At 47.8% G+C, this 12,777-nt stretch overlaps 1 protein-coding gene across 2 annotated transcripts in view; it reads right to left on the reverse strand.

Annotated features, from left to right (window-relative positions):
- vta1 (vesicle (multivesicular body) trafficking 1) overlaps nucleotides 1-8,075 on the reverse strand; it is a 48,899-nt gene extending 40,824 nt beyond the window's left edge. For both annotated transcript variants that reach the window (XM_072362099.1, XM_072362098.1), the window contains exons 1-2: nucleotides 7,735-8,075; nucleotides 1,914-2,008 (exon numbers count right to left, since the gene is read on the reverse strand). In XM_072362099.1, the coding sequence (XP_072218200.1) occupies nucleotides 1,914-2,008; nucleotides 7,735-7,825 (186 nt within the window). In that variant the 5' untranslated portion in view covers nucleotides 7,826-8,075. The remainder of the gene's footprint in view (nucleotides 1-1,913; nucleotides 2,009-7,734) is intronic.
- Between the last annotated feature and the right edge of the window lie 4,702 nt (nucleotides 8,076-12,777).

The raw sequence follows: 12,777 nt of genomic DNA on the forward strand, positions 1-12,777 counted from the left end.
AGAATTTCTCTGGCCTGAGCTGGAGCCTCTCGAGGTTATCTGGGAGTCACACCTTCACCTTAGAGATGAATCTCACCTAAAAAGCAGTGACTGACAGTCTTCCCTTTGACATATCTCATGTCTTCAGCCGTCTTATCTATCGTCTGCATCAGAACAAAACCTGAAACAGACGAACCAGCGCCACCGGAAATTAGAGAGAGACTGACGCTAAGTTCATTTAAACGACAGTAATATATCAAATCTGCCCGCTCAGAATTGGATCATTTAACTCAGTAAACGCCTCTTTTTCCATCATCGAATATGAAATCACTGCAGATATTTCAGGACATGGAAGCATTAAAGCAGCAGGTGAGTCTGTAAAGACTGGAAAACCTCAAGGTGTGCATGTGTGGAGGAAGCTTTCACTGGCTGTGAGGGATTAATCAGGTCAATAAAGACCCAGACCCAGAGCTAATCTTACTCTCCTCAGTCCTCTTATCAACTCCCAGCCTGCGAACCCAACAGCCAATGAAACCTTTAGCTTAGTGTGAGCAGCTCTATAAAAGCAGAAGTTCTGTCAGTTTAACACGATGCCGAGGAGGAAAGACACCAGCAATGATCTCAGAGAAGCAGCTGCTGCTGCCCATCAGTCTGGGAAGGGTTATAAGGCCATTTCCAGACTATCTGGAGTCCATCATTCTACAGAGAGAAAGATTATTCACAAGTGGAAAACATTCAGGACAGCTGTCAATCTTCCCAGGAGTGGACGTCCCAGCAAGTTCACCCCAAGGTGAAGAAGCCCAGAGCTACATCTCAGACTCTACAGGCCTCAGTTAGCATGCTAAAGGTTAAAGGTCACCCCAAGGTGAAAAAGCCCAGAGCTACATCTCAGACTCTCCAGGCCTCAGTTAGCATGTTAAAGGTTAAAGGTCACCCCAAGGTGAAGAAGCCCAGAGCTACATCTCAGACTCTACAGGCCTCAGTTAGCATGCTAAAGGTTAAAGGTCACCCCAAGGTGAAGAAGCCCAGAGCTACATCTCAGACTCTACAGGCCTCAGTTAGCATGTTAAAGGTTAAAGTTCACCCCAAGGTGAAGAAGCCCAGAGCTACATCTCAGACTCTACAGGCCTCCGTTAGCATGTTAAAGGTTAAAGGTCACCCCAAGGTGAAGAAGCCCAGAGCTACATCTCAGACTCTACAGGCCTCAGTTAGCATGCTAAAGGTTAAAGGTCACCCCAAGGTGAAAAAGCCCAGAGCTACATCTCAGACTCTACAGGCCTCAGTTAGCATGTTAAAGGTTAAAGGTCACCCCAAGGTGAAAAAGCCCAGAGCTACATCTCAGACTCTACAGGCCTCAGTTAGCATGCTAAAGGTTAAAGGTCACCCCAAGGTGAAGAAGCCCAGAGCTACATCTCAGACTCTACAGGCCTCAGTTAGCATGCTAAAGGTTAAAGGTCATACATCTCAGACTCTACAGGCCTCAGTTAGCATGTTAAAGGTTAAAGGTCACCCCAAGGTGAAAAAGCCCAGAGCTACATCTCAGACTCTACAGGCCTCAGTTAGCATGTAAAAGGTTAAAGGTCATACATCTCAGACTCTACAGGCCTCAGTTAGCATGTTAAAGGTTAAAGGTCACCCCAAGGTGAAAAAGCCCAGAGCTACATCTCAGACTCTACAGGCCTCAGTTAGCATGTAAAAGGTTAAAGGTCATACATCTCAGACTCTACAGGCCTCAGTTAGCATGTTAAAGGTTAAAGGTCATGGCAGCACAGTTAGAAAAAGACTGAACAAGGATGGCTTGATTGGAAGGGCTGCAGGAGAAAGCCTCTTCTCTCTAAAAAGAACATGGCAGCACCCTGAAGTGCATGTAAGGAAGAAATGACCCGACTCCCCTCCCCGCCGGCCCATCACACACAGGGAGGAACAGAACTCACCGACTCCAGCTGGTCCATCAGTTTCACCAGGAACTTTCTGCACTCCGGCGTCTTGCTGTCCAGCTTCATCCCCGTCTGCATGGCGTAGAGCCGACCTGTGGGACAGAACCAAAGCCCAGGTCAGCACACTCAGACATGTTCCTGCTGCTCAGAGAAGCCCCGAGCCGGGCCTGACCGGGCCGGGCCTGACCGAGCCGGGCCGGTCCTGAGGAGAGGAGGACAGAACCAAAGCCCAGGTCAGCACACTCAGACATGTTCCTGCTGCTCAGAGAAGCCCCGAACCGGGCCGGTCCTGACCGAGCCGGGCCGGTCCTGAGGAGAGGAGGACAGAACCAAAGCCCAGGTCAGCACACTCAGACATGTTCCTGCTGCTCAGAGAAGCCCCGAGCCGGGCCTGACCGAGCCGAGCCTGACCGAGCCGGGCCGGGCCTGAGGAGAGGAGGACAGAACCAAAGCCCAGGTCAGCACACTCAGACATGTTCCTGCTGCTCAGAGAAGCCCCGAGCCGAGCCTGACCGAGCCGGGCCGGGCCTGACCGAGCCGGGCCGGGCCTGACCGAGCCGGGCCGGGCCTGAGCCGAGCCGGGCCTGACCGAGCCGGGCCGGTCCTGAGGAGAGCAGGACGAGGCTGCTGGATGAAGGGAGGGTTTTAAATGGATCCAGAAACAAAGAGTGTTTCTCAGCAGTTAATCAGCCCTGAAGTCTTTGGCTGAACATCGGATGTGTTTTGATGCAACAGAATCCAAACTTTTGCATTTTAATGACCCATTTCTCGGTTCCAGGAGCCTTTACTTTGCAACGCCTCATTTCTTTGTCTCTGGGGTCTTTTATTGTTGAATTTCACAGACATGAAGTTTTACTGAGGCAGCAGCTTTGTTATGTGAAGCCGGATGAAAACCCAGGTTTAGAGGTTTAGAGTCAGGCCACAGCCTCCTGCGCCGCATCAACAGAACAATGCCCCGCTTCAGAGGTCAAGTGTTTCCAACATGGCTGCCGTTAACCAGCAGACAGCCAGGCCTCCGTCACTGCAGCAGCCGGAAAACCAGGCAGCAAGTGACAAAGACAGCCTCTGTGTCGCTGAGACCGTCCACAGACAAAGAAGCGAGGTATTCCTCCGCAGTTCCAGCCCCCTGCTGGTCACCCGAGGAACTGCAGCTCGCTTCCAAAAGCTCGTTCTGCAGATGTAAAGCATGTCTCAGAGTCTGAAACAGCTCATTTAACCATGACACTAACAGTCTCTGATTAAATACGTGTGTGTTTATGTCCACTCAGACAGGAGAGGAGGTGTTTGAAGGTGCTGCAGAGCCTCCGGGGCTCTTATTTACTGACAATATGGGCTCTTTGGCAAAGCCTTCCACTCTGCTGGGCTTATTTCCTGCCTATCCTGCATGTAATTAGTCTAAATGTTTTACTGGGAGTCCACTTCCTACTCCATTAAACATCATCCATCACTGGAAAAAATAAGATGTTTTTGCTGCTGCTGCCAACTCGAACAGGAGAACATAAAGTGCTGCGAGGAGGGAGCAGAAACGCAGCCGTGTACTCTGCAGGTGTTAAATCTAACACCGACGGGACGATTCTTCCTCCTCAGCAGCTGCTTTCAACCACAAACAAACTGGTACCGCTTTCAGGTGGAAACAGAAACACTCTGGGCCGTTTGATGGCAGGATACTGGGCCTCAGCTCCGCTTGGGTTGTGTAACACGAACCAGACCAGCTCCAGCTGGGCTCCTGCTGAGGTTCACACAAGCATCAATTCGCCATTTCTTTAAAATATAGAAAGTACAGCAGCTTTGATTCCACCTGAGACTGGATCGGTCCGTCTTGCTCTGTCAGAGCCTCAATAAAGTTCATAGGAAACAGGCTTAAGGTTTAGAAGAAGGTGCAAACAGGACCCGAACTGAAGTGTCCAGCCGATCCGATCAATAGAGCCTTTAAGAAAGTGCTCATAATTCAGCAGCTAATGATTACCAAGGAAAAGTGAGATATACAGCTGCCTGAGTGAGGTTTTCTACTCCAACAGGCTGCCAAAACTCTTGAATATCAGCAACATTTGCACTGAAGAGGTAAGAGTGAGGAGAGGCCCTGAGCTCATTAATAATGTGATGGATCTGATCTGTGTGAAACGGCGTCTGAAACGCAGCCAAACGCTGTCGGTCTGAGCTGCTGCTGCTGCTGCTGAGTTATGCTGCGGTGAAGCCGCAGATCACAGCACGGACCGGCCTCATTAAAGGCCTCAGACCTGAGCTCGTTCTGCTGGGAAATGCAGTGACAGGGACTACTTTCTGCTGCGGATTAATCCAGAGTTTCAGAGCAGCCATCATCTGCTTCATATGTAACACTCAAAGTCCCTCAGGTGACAAAGCAAAGCAACACATCTCCCTCTGATTCCCTCACACAGCTGGGCTCTGAGGCTCAGGCACGTGGTGCTGCTGACCTCCAGTGGCCTCCTCACTGACTGCTCCACCGGCTGCACAACAAGAACGCCACAAAACACAAAAAACTCTGTCCAATCACGACTTCTTTCACCTGCCTGGAAGCCTGCCGAGGAGAAAAAGACTCAACTTAGGGCTTATCTGCCCTCAGCTCCCGGATTTAACTCAATACAAGGAAAAGCACAAGAAGAAGAAGCCAAAATTCAATAAAACTTTATTAACCTGTGAGGAGACACTCTGTCACACTTTCTGAGGTTCCATCATCAGGTCTGAGGAGATAAATCCGACCTCAGAACAACAACCTGAGATTAAATCAGGTTTTCATGCACGTCTCACCTTGCTCTAACCTTCTTCCCAGCAGCCTTTGCCTCACTCCTCTGCAGCCAATCACGGTTCATTAAGAAGCCATTCAGAGCCTGTGATTGGCTGTCCAGCTGCAGCAGAGCAGCTTTACCTGCCGAGGTTACAGGAGGATAAACATCTGCAGAGGAGCAGAGCTGGAAGTGCACTGAGGAAAGTAAAGGCTCTGAAAGCATCACATTTCCTTTGATCACGTGATGCATTCAGGTGACTTCACAGGCCGGTTCATCACAGCTTCGGCAGGACTGACAGTCCGGAGTGTCTGGTCACTGTTGTTCAATGTTCAACTGTGGTTAAACTGTGAAGTTCCAGTAAGAAAAGCTCATTTATCAGCAGGTACGTGTGGTTCTGACCCAACAGGTTCTGACCCAACAGGTTCTGACCCAACAGGTTCTGACCCAACAGGTCTTCCAGATCTCTGTCTGTTCATCTGGCTCGGATGCAGAATCTGAGGCCAGTAAAACCCTGGAATAAATCATTCAGGGATCATCCAGGATTGCACCACAGTAAAGTTCTTTTATTTCTGCTGTTTGTTTGTCTGCATGATGACACAAAAAAAAACCCGATTTCACAGAACTTGGTGGAAACTTTGAGCATTTTAGTGCGGATCTGAGTCAGTTTTGTGTCTGTGAATCGGTCAAACTCCGACCTTTTCTCATGTTTTTATCTTATTTACAAAGTCTCGACTATAGCTCTTACATTTTCTCATATTAAATTAAACTAATCATCATCTAAAAGCATCTGAGGATCCAAACTAAAAAAAGTGACTTCTGCTGCAGTACCACCAGTGGCCACTAGAGTTACCCTCTCTATTTAAATACTAAATCAGCACATTTCCCACGAGTCAATATGGTGCCAGTAACCAGATTCACTAACTATCACTCTCCAGTTCATCCCTCCTTTCCAAATGTGGCGACAGCCTGATTCGAGGCTTTAAAAATTAAGTTCTGGACACCATCGAGGGTCCTGATCCACCCTCATTTCTTTACATTTTCTAACAGGAAGTCAGAGTTTCTCATAAGCTTGAAAATGCTCTCGAGTTCTCTGAACACTGAACTTATGTTCCAAGGTTTCCTTTAAAAGTTTCTCTCCATCCGGGAAGTTGGTCTCAGTTTCTGAGAGGTCAAAGGTCATCTTTAGCTGGTCAGAGAGTAAAGAGGACCCGGAACAAGCCGAGTCTCTCAGATGTAAATATGGAGCCAGTTTCCTCTGAGAGTCAATGGTTTGATGAAGGAATAATAAAATAATATAAAACCTCTGCATGAAGGCAGGAGATCGTCTAAAAACCTCCATCAGTGAACGTCGCTGCATGAAGCTAACACCAGACTAAATAAGCTCCTGGGGGGGGGGGTCTGCCCTTTGCCACCTGTGTCCAGCACCATGGTTACCGGATTGATTTTCTTTTTTTATCTACAGCTGTTCAAAAGGCACAAACGATCCAACGTTTCCGCTCACGTTCGGTTTAATCTGCAGTTCGGCAGCCTGAGACACGCAGGATCGACCCAAAAGAAGCTCGTCCACACGTCTGCAGTCACTGCAACAGCTACAGTGTAACCTGTAAGCTATTAGTTAGCTGTTAGTTTAACCAAAATGTGCTCAAACCGGACCAACACACCCACCTAATCCAGCTGGGTTTGGATCCTCCTGCATGGAAACACTCAGCTGGACTCAGCTGGACTCAGCTGCTCTGTTCAGGCTCCAAAATTTCAGCAAATCTTTCAGTAAAAACAGTTTATGAATCCAGCTGAACTCCCCATCAAGCTGCTCTCATTCACAGATTTTTCTGTTTCTTTGGTCAGAAACTGGGACTGAAAATCAGCCCATTAAGACGATGAGTTAAAGCGTTTCCAGACTGTCGCTCTGCTCTGATAAAATCCTGATTTATAACCACAGAATCACCGTTAAAGTAGCTGAAAGACAGCATCTGAGCGGTGAATTCAGCTGGATTACATGGACCGGGACCCCCCACAGAGGAGGTCAGAGGCAGCAGGAAGTCTGGAAGGTTTTCTCTCAGACAGAATTAGATGAAGAACTCAATAACTGTGAACTGTGAGTGAAACCGGCTGAGTGAGGCTGTACAGACAAAATGAGAAACTATCAGAAGAAGTTATCTGAAGCGAGTCGGTGTGTTTTGCTCTTGTTGTATCGGTCACAGTAACTTAATAAAGAGGTGGATTCAGCCTATTTACAGGCTTGCAGGCAGCAGCTCAAACAGAGTTTCATGACTAAACTAATCATAAAGACGCCTTCTTCCTCTGAAGTTAGTGGACTGGAGCCGTGAATCTCACTGTTCAGATACTTATGGCCTCGCATCGTTCAAATATTTACAGCTGAATTATGACATCATCACACCTGGTCAGGTGTCACCTGTTAGTGGGCGGGGTCACATTAGCATACCCATAATCCTCTTTCAGTAAATTAGATCAAAGGTATCAGCGCCACCTATGACAGCTTTTTAATGACAAAAACTTCTCAATATAAAAGCTTTTATGGGATAATAACTGCAGAAGTGGGACTTTAATAGTTATGAAGCTTCTGAATTTCTCTGTACAACATCAAACTGGTGTCGTTTGGTTCCGTTTATCCGGTACCGGGCGGGCTGAACACCTCTTTAATCAGATTTCACTTCCTGTCTGATCTGTGGCAGGTCGTCAGGTGTGATTACCCGCACAGTTTCTACCAAATCTCCCAGTTAACAGACTCCCCAGAGAGTAAATACACGCAGTTTGGCGGGTGTTTGCCCAAATCAAAGTCACACTTTGTTAAATCCTCCTATTCTCACAGCTGCTGAGGCTACGGAAGTGTTAGCCTGTCCGAGACGTTTGAGCTGCCGAAGCTCCGGCTAATGATCAATAAGACAGCATATTGATTAGAAGCCACAGCTCAGACCTGAAGGAGTAGTTGTCTGTGAGGAGTTTCGGTCAGAAGTGAAACTCTGAATAAAAGTTTGAGGCTAAGCTAACGCTGTGCTGTGAGGTAAACAAAGCTGGGATGCTAACCGCTAACGTTAGCCAGCACACACACTCACAGTAATAAGCCACGACCGGGTCCCGCTTCTCGTGCTCCTGCGCGGTCCGCAGGTGGTGCTGGATGGGTTTGAGCTGAGCCGGTAGCGCCATCACTGAGTCCGAGCACAGCCGTGGGGGAGTCTGTTGTTGTTAGTGAACTGACTCAGTCACTTCCGCGTCTGGGTCCAATAGGAGCGGTCGCTGAGGCGGGACGGGTGACGTCAGCAGCACGTTCCGTTCGATCGTGGCGTGCAGAACCTTTACGTTAACCCGCGTCCGTTGTGAACAAAGAACTACTTCTGCGTCCTGTTCCCGAGACAAAGTCCCTCATCAGACGGGAAATAATCATCAGCACATTCTTACGTGGCCCCTCCCTGTTCAGCACAGGTGACGTCGTTCCGTCACGTGATTTACTTTTCACATAATTCAGATCATACGTCACCTCTCAAGTAAACATGGAGGAGTTTATTTAGATCTTTGATCTGAAAAGTTAAAAACAGATGAACTTGTGTCCCTGCTCAGTTTCAGTAGAGAAAGTTTCCAGGACTGGTCCAGTCCGGTTCTGCTCAGTCCAACCTGGTGTTCAGGTGTTCAGCTGCTGGAGCTCCTCTGCAGCCAGACCCATCAGCCATCTTCTCCAAAACCAACATTTTATTCACAACAGATGATAGAAAGCTTTTCATTATCGGTCTGATGCCATCAACACGTCTCATAAGAGATTACAGCTCCAGGTTTCCCACGGTGCAGCATCCCCTCTTCTTAAACATCTGTAAACATCTGGGACCGAGGAGACCGGCTGCTGGACCTGAGGAGACCAGCTGCTGGACCTGAGGAGACCAGCTGCTGTACCTGAGGAGACCGGCTGCTGGACCTGAGGAGACCGGCTGCTGGACCTGAGGAGACCGGCTGCTGGGACCGAGGAGACCGGCTGCTGGGACCGAGGAGACCGGCCGCTGGGTCTGAGGAGACCGGCCGCTGGGTCTGAGGAGACCGGCCGCTGGGTCTGAGGAGACCGGCCGCTGGGTCTGAGGAGACCGGCCGCTGGGACCGAGGAGACCGAGGAGACCGGCTGCTGGGACCGAGGAGACCGGCTGCTGGGACCGAGGAGACCGGCCGCTGGGTCTGAGGAGACCGGCCGCTGGGTCTGAGGAGACCGGCCGCTGGGACCGAGGAGACCGAGGAGACCGGCTGCTGGGCCTCTGGCAGAGGAATGCTGTCCCGTTCCTGTCTGACAGAGGACTCCTGGCTCTTCTTTGTTGTATTTGAAATGTTTTCAGGTGGTGAAACATCTGGACTGCAGCAGCTGGACTCTTCTTCTACGAAGCCGTGCTGCTGGAGTAGAAAAATACTTTATTCATCTTATTTTTCTTGAGAAAGCCTCCCTGCCCAAATAAGTTCAAGGTTAGACTAATGCAATGGACTTTATGTCGGCGTCTCCCAGACTTCTCTCAGTCGCCTTCAGCTGGTGCAAAATGCTGCTGCTGCCCGTCTTTAACCAACACTAACAGACGTATCACTCCTGTTCTTAACTCCCTTCACTGGCTTCCTGTCCTTTATAGAACTGATTTTAAACTTTTAAAGTTTGGTTTTAAAGCTCTTAACGGCCTCACCCCATCGTATTTATCTGAGCTTTAACTGTAACCCTGGCAGAGCTCTGAGGTCAACAAATCAACTTTTGCTGGAAGTGTTCAGGTTAAAATAAAAGCCCTGGGGTGACCGAGCCTTTTCTGTTGCTGCCCCCAGGCTCTGGAATAAGCTCCTCCCCCGAGATGCATCTTATTTCTGACCTGGGCCTCTTTAAATCAGGGCTAAAACATACTTATTTCAGATGGCTTTTAATACCCAGTAGTATGGTGACACTTTTATATTATCTTATTCAATTTTGCTGTATTTTATTGCGTTTACTGTTATTTTATTGTTTTTTACTGTTATTTTATTGTTTTTTACTGTTATTTTATTGTTTTTTACTTATTCTTTTCTTTATTTATTATCTGCTGTAAAGCACTTTGGTACCGAGATGGATTGTTGTAAAGGGCTGTAGGAATAAATTACATTTTTACATTTACATCCCCCAGTGGGGGGAATTCAATCTGAGTCAAGTAGCTCAAAATGTATCTTTAAAAATGATCATAATAATAATTATAATAATAAATGACAAAAACGGTGTTTTATAGCTTTTTTACAGTATTTTACAGTTGATCATTTCCTGGATTACATTGAAAAATACTGTGAACTCATCCTTAACCTGGATTGCTTTTCAAGGTGTTTATTCCCCTCTTTTAATGATGCTTTTGCATCTTTCCTTGAACTCTGAGGTCTTTAAAGCCAGAAAAAGCCCACCGCAGACTTTCTGTGGACAGGCTGGGCTTCAGACTGAAGGAGGACTTCTTCCAGCTTTGATTTGTCCAGTTTTGGTGAACCTGACCTCACTGCAGCCTCAGATTTCTGCTCTCGGCTGAAACGAACCAAACCTGCTGCCCATTCACCTCAGAGTCTGAGACGTAAAGTGCATCTGAGCTATTGGGCCTCTCTGTCAGGTGAAATTAGGCTGGTGCTGCTGCTGCTCTCAGGACGGTTTCTGCTTTTTACTGCTCTGTGGGTAAAGTCCACCAACTTCCTCAAACTCAGAGGTAGTTTGGTGACGTCAGTCAGCGTCAGATTTACCCAACGGGATAAAACTGGAGGAATATTAGAATAAAGAACAACCTGCAGTTTGCAGGCTAGACTGAGCCCAGAGTTCAGGGCTGAAAAAGGGATATTTAACAAAAAAGGGAGAGGAAAATAAAATCTGTGATGTAACATGAGCACGAAATGCTCCTTTTATCCCAGGAGGAGGATGCAGGTGAGCAGGGATACCTGAAGGAGCATCTGCAGCAGATCAAATTCACACAGGTTTATATCTAAAACATGCTGAATCGGTTACATTCTGTGGGTTTTTGTTTGAAGAAGATGTGTCTGTGATGCCAGGATCCTCGGCTCCAACTTTAATGTGAAAAGAATAATTCAAAGAGTGTTTCAGGCCTCTGTCTTTGATGTGTAGCGTCACGGACCCTCGATTCTCTGAGGAGAAACCGCAGAAACAGCCTCAGTAAAGAATCTCTCCGGAGCTGTTGGTCAGGAGGTGGGAACCCTGCTGAGGTGCCTCCTCACAGCCGGACCTGCATCCCTGCAGATTCAGGGATGCCCCCCCCCCTTCACTCTGTGAATGAATGTAATCTGGTCTGACTTCTGGTGTTTAACTCTCTGTGTAATCTGATCCTGGAGAGCGTTTCTGTCTCAAAACATGATTTATCTGCCCAATTCCTAAAAGTTTTAATCTCATTGTCATGATTATCATGTAGCATCTGTTGCGTTGGGTTTAATGTGATGTATCCCACGATGTTAGTCCTGTTTGTGTTCTGGGAACAAACTGTTTCCTCATCATGAGCTCGGCTGCATGAGAGATTTAACCCTGAATATCTTCAAGAAGCTCTTGGAACGGCTCCATCTACTTGAAGGCTCTTGCAAAGGCTTCTGTCCCAACTGGGTCCCTCCGTTGGTCCCAGGATTGTTGTCTAGCAGCTCCTACACCACGCCTAACTCTCCTAACTGCTCTCCTAACTGCTCTCCTAACTGCTCTCCTAACTGCTCTCCTAACTGGTTTCCTAACTGGTCTCCTAACTGCTCTCCTAACTGGTTTCCTAACTGGTTTCCTAACTGCTCTCCTAACTGGTTTCCTAACTGGTCTCCTAACTGCTCTCCTAACTGGTTTCCTAACTGGTTTCCTAACTGGTTTCCTAACTGGTCTCCTAACTGGTTTCCTAACTGGTTTCCTAACTGCTCTCCTAACTGGTCTCCCAACTGGTTTCCTAACTGGTCTCCTAACTGGTCTCCTAACTGGTTTCCTAACTGGTCTCCTAACTGCTCTCCTAACTGGTTTCCTAACTGGTTTCCTAACTGGTCTCCTAACTGGTTTCCTAACTGGTCTCCTAACTGCTCTCCTAACTGGTTTCCTAACCAGTTAGTTGGTTTTCCTCTGCAGATGGTCCAGAACGCGGCGGTGCGTCTGGTCTTGGATCAGCCTAAAAGAACACGCCCCCCCTCTGTTCATTGAGCTCCTCTGGCTGCCCTTAGCATCAGATCCAAGTCCCTGATGTTAGCTACAAAGAGCTTAATGGAACGGCTCCATCTACTTGAATGCTCTTGCAAAGGCTTCTGTCCCAACTGGGTCCCTCCGTTGGTCCCAGGATTGTCGTCTAGCAGCTCCTACACCACGCCTAAGACAATCCAAACTCTGTTCATGTGTCGTCCCACGATGGTGGAATGACCTACCGAGCGCTACCAGAACAGGGGCGTCCCTGTCTATCTTCAAGAAGCTCCTGAAAACCCAGCTCTTCAGAGAGCATCTCCTATCCCAGCACTTACCTTGTACTTCCCTCCCCCCTCTATCTCTGCACTTTATCTTTCTGCACTTCCTTCTATGCCTGCACCCTATCTCTACTCTGTCCCCTCTGACAGAGTCGGACTCCTGGGTTCCTTCTATGGAGCTTATTGTTAGCTTTTTATAAAGCTGTTATATCTTCATTTGTAAGTCGCTTTGGATAAAAGCGTCTGATAAATACAGAAACAGAAACATGATTAATTTAACTGCACAAAGGAAGGTACCGAGGTCAGGTTTGATTTTATATTCATGTATATATATATATATATTTATATGTTCTTATGTTTTACCACGAAGCAACTGAGTCACTGCTCTGAAATGGTTGAAGCCAAACTGCATTACCGCCTAAAATCCTTCGGCTCCACACTCCCAAACACGAAATATATTCCACAAAGTGGCGCCTGAAACAGGAAGTGGGGAAAACGGTGCTTCTGGTACCGAAGCTACGCTACAAACTGCTTATTTCAGTCACTGATGGAGCCGTCGGTCAGCTTCAGACAGTCTGCATCCGGGCTCATCTGAACTCTGGTCCTCCTGAAAACCCGGGGGTGTGGTTCGCTTACAGAGGGAGATGCAACGGCTTTCTTCCCCCTCATGCTTTTGTTCTTATTTTGAACATTAAAGGTTTAATCTTCGGCTGGAA

Source organism: Leuresthes tenuis, unplaced genomic scaffold (genome assembly GCF_036924035.1).
Source record: "Leuresthes tenuis unplaced genomic scaffold, fLeuTen1.0.hap1 SCAF_13, whole genome shotgun sequence".
In the NCBI taxonomy this organism is placed as follows: Eukaryota; Metazoa; Chordata; class Actinopteri; order Atheriniformes; family Atherinopsidae; genus Leuresthes; species Leuresthes tenuis.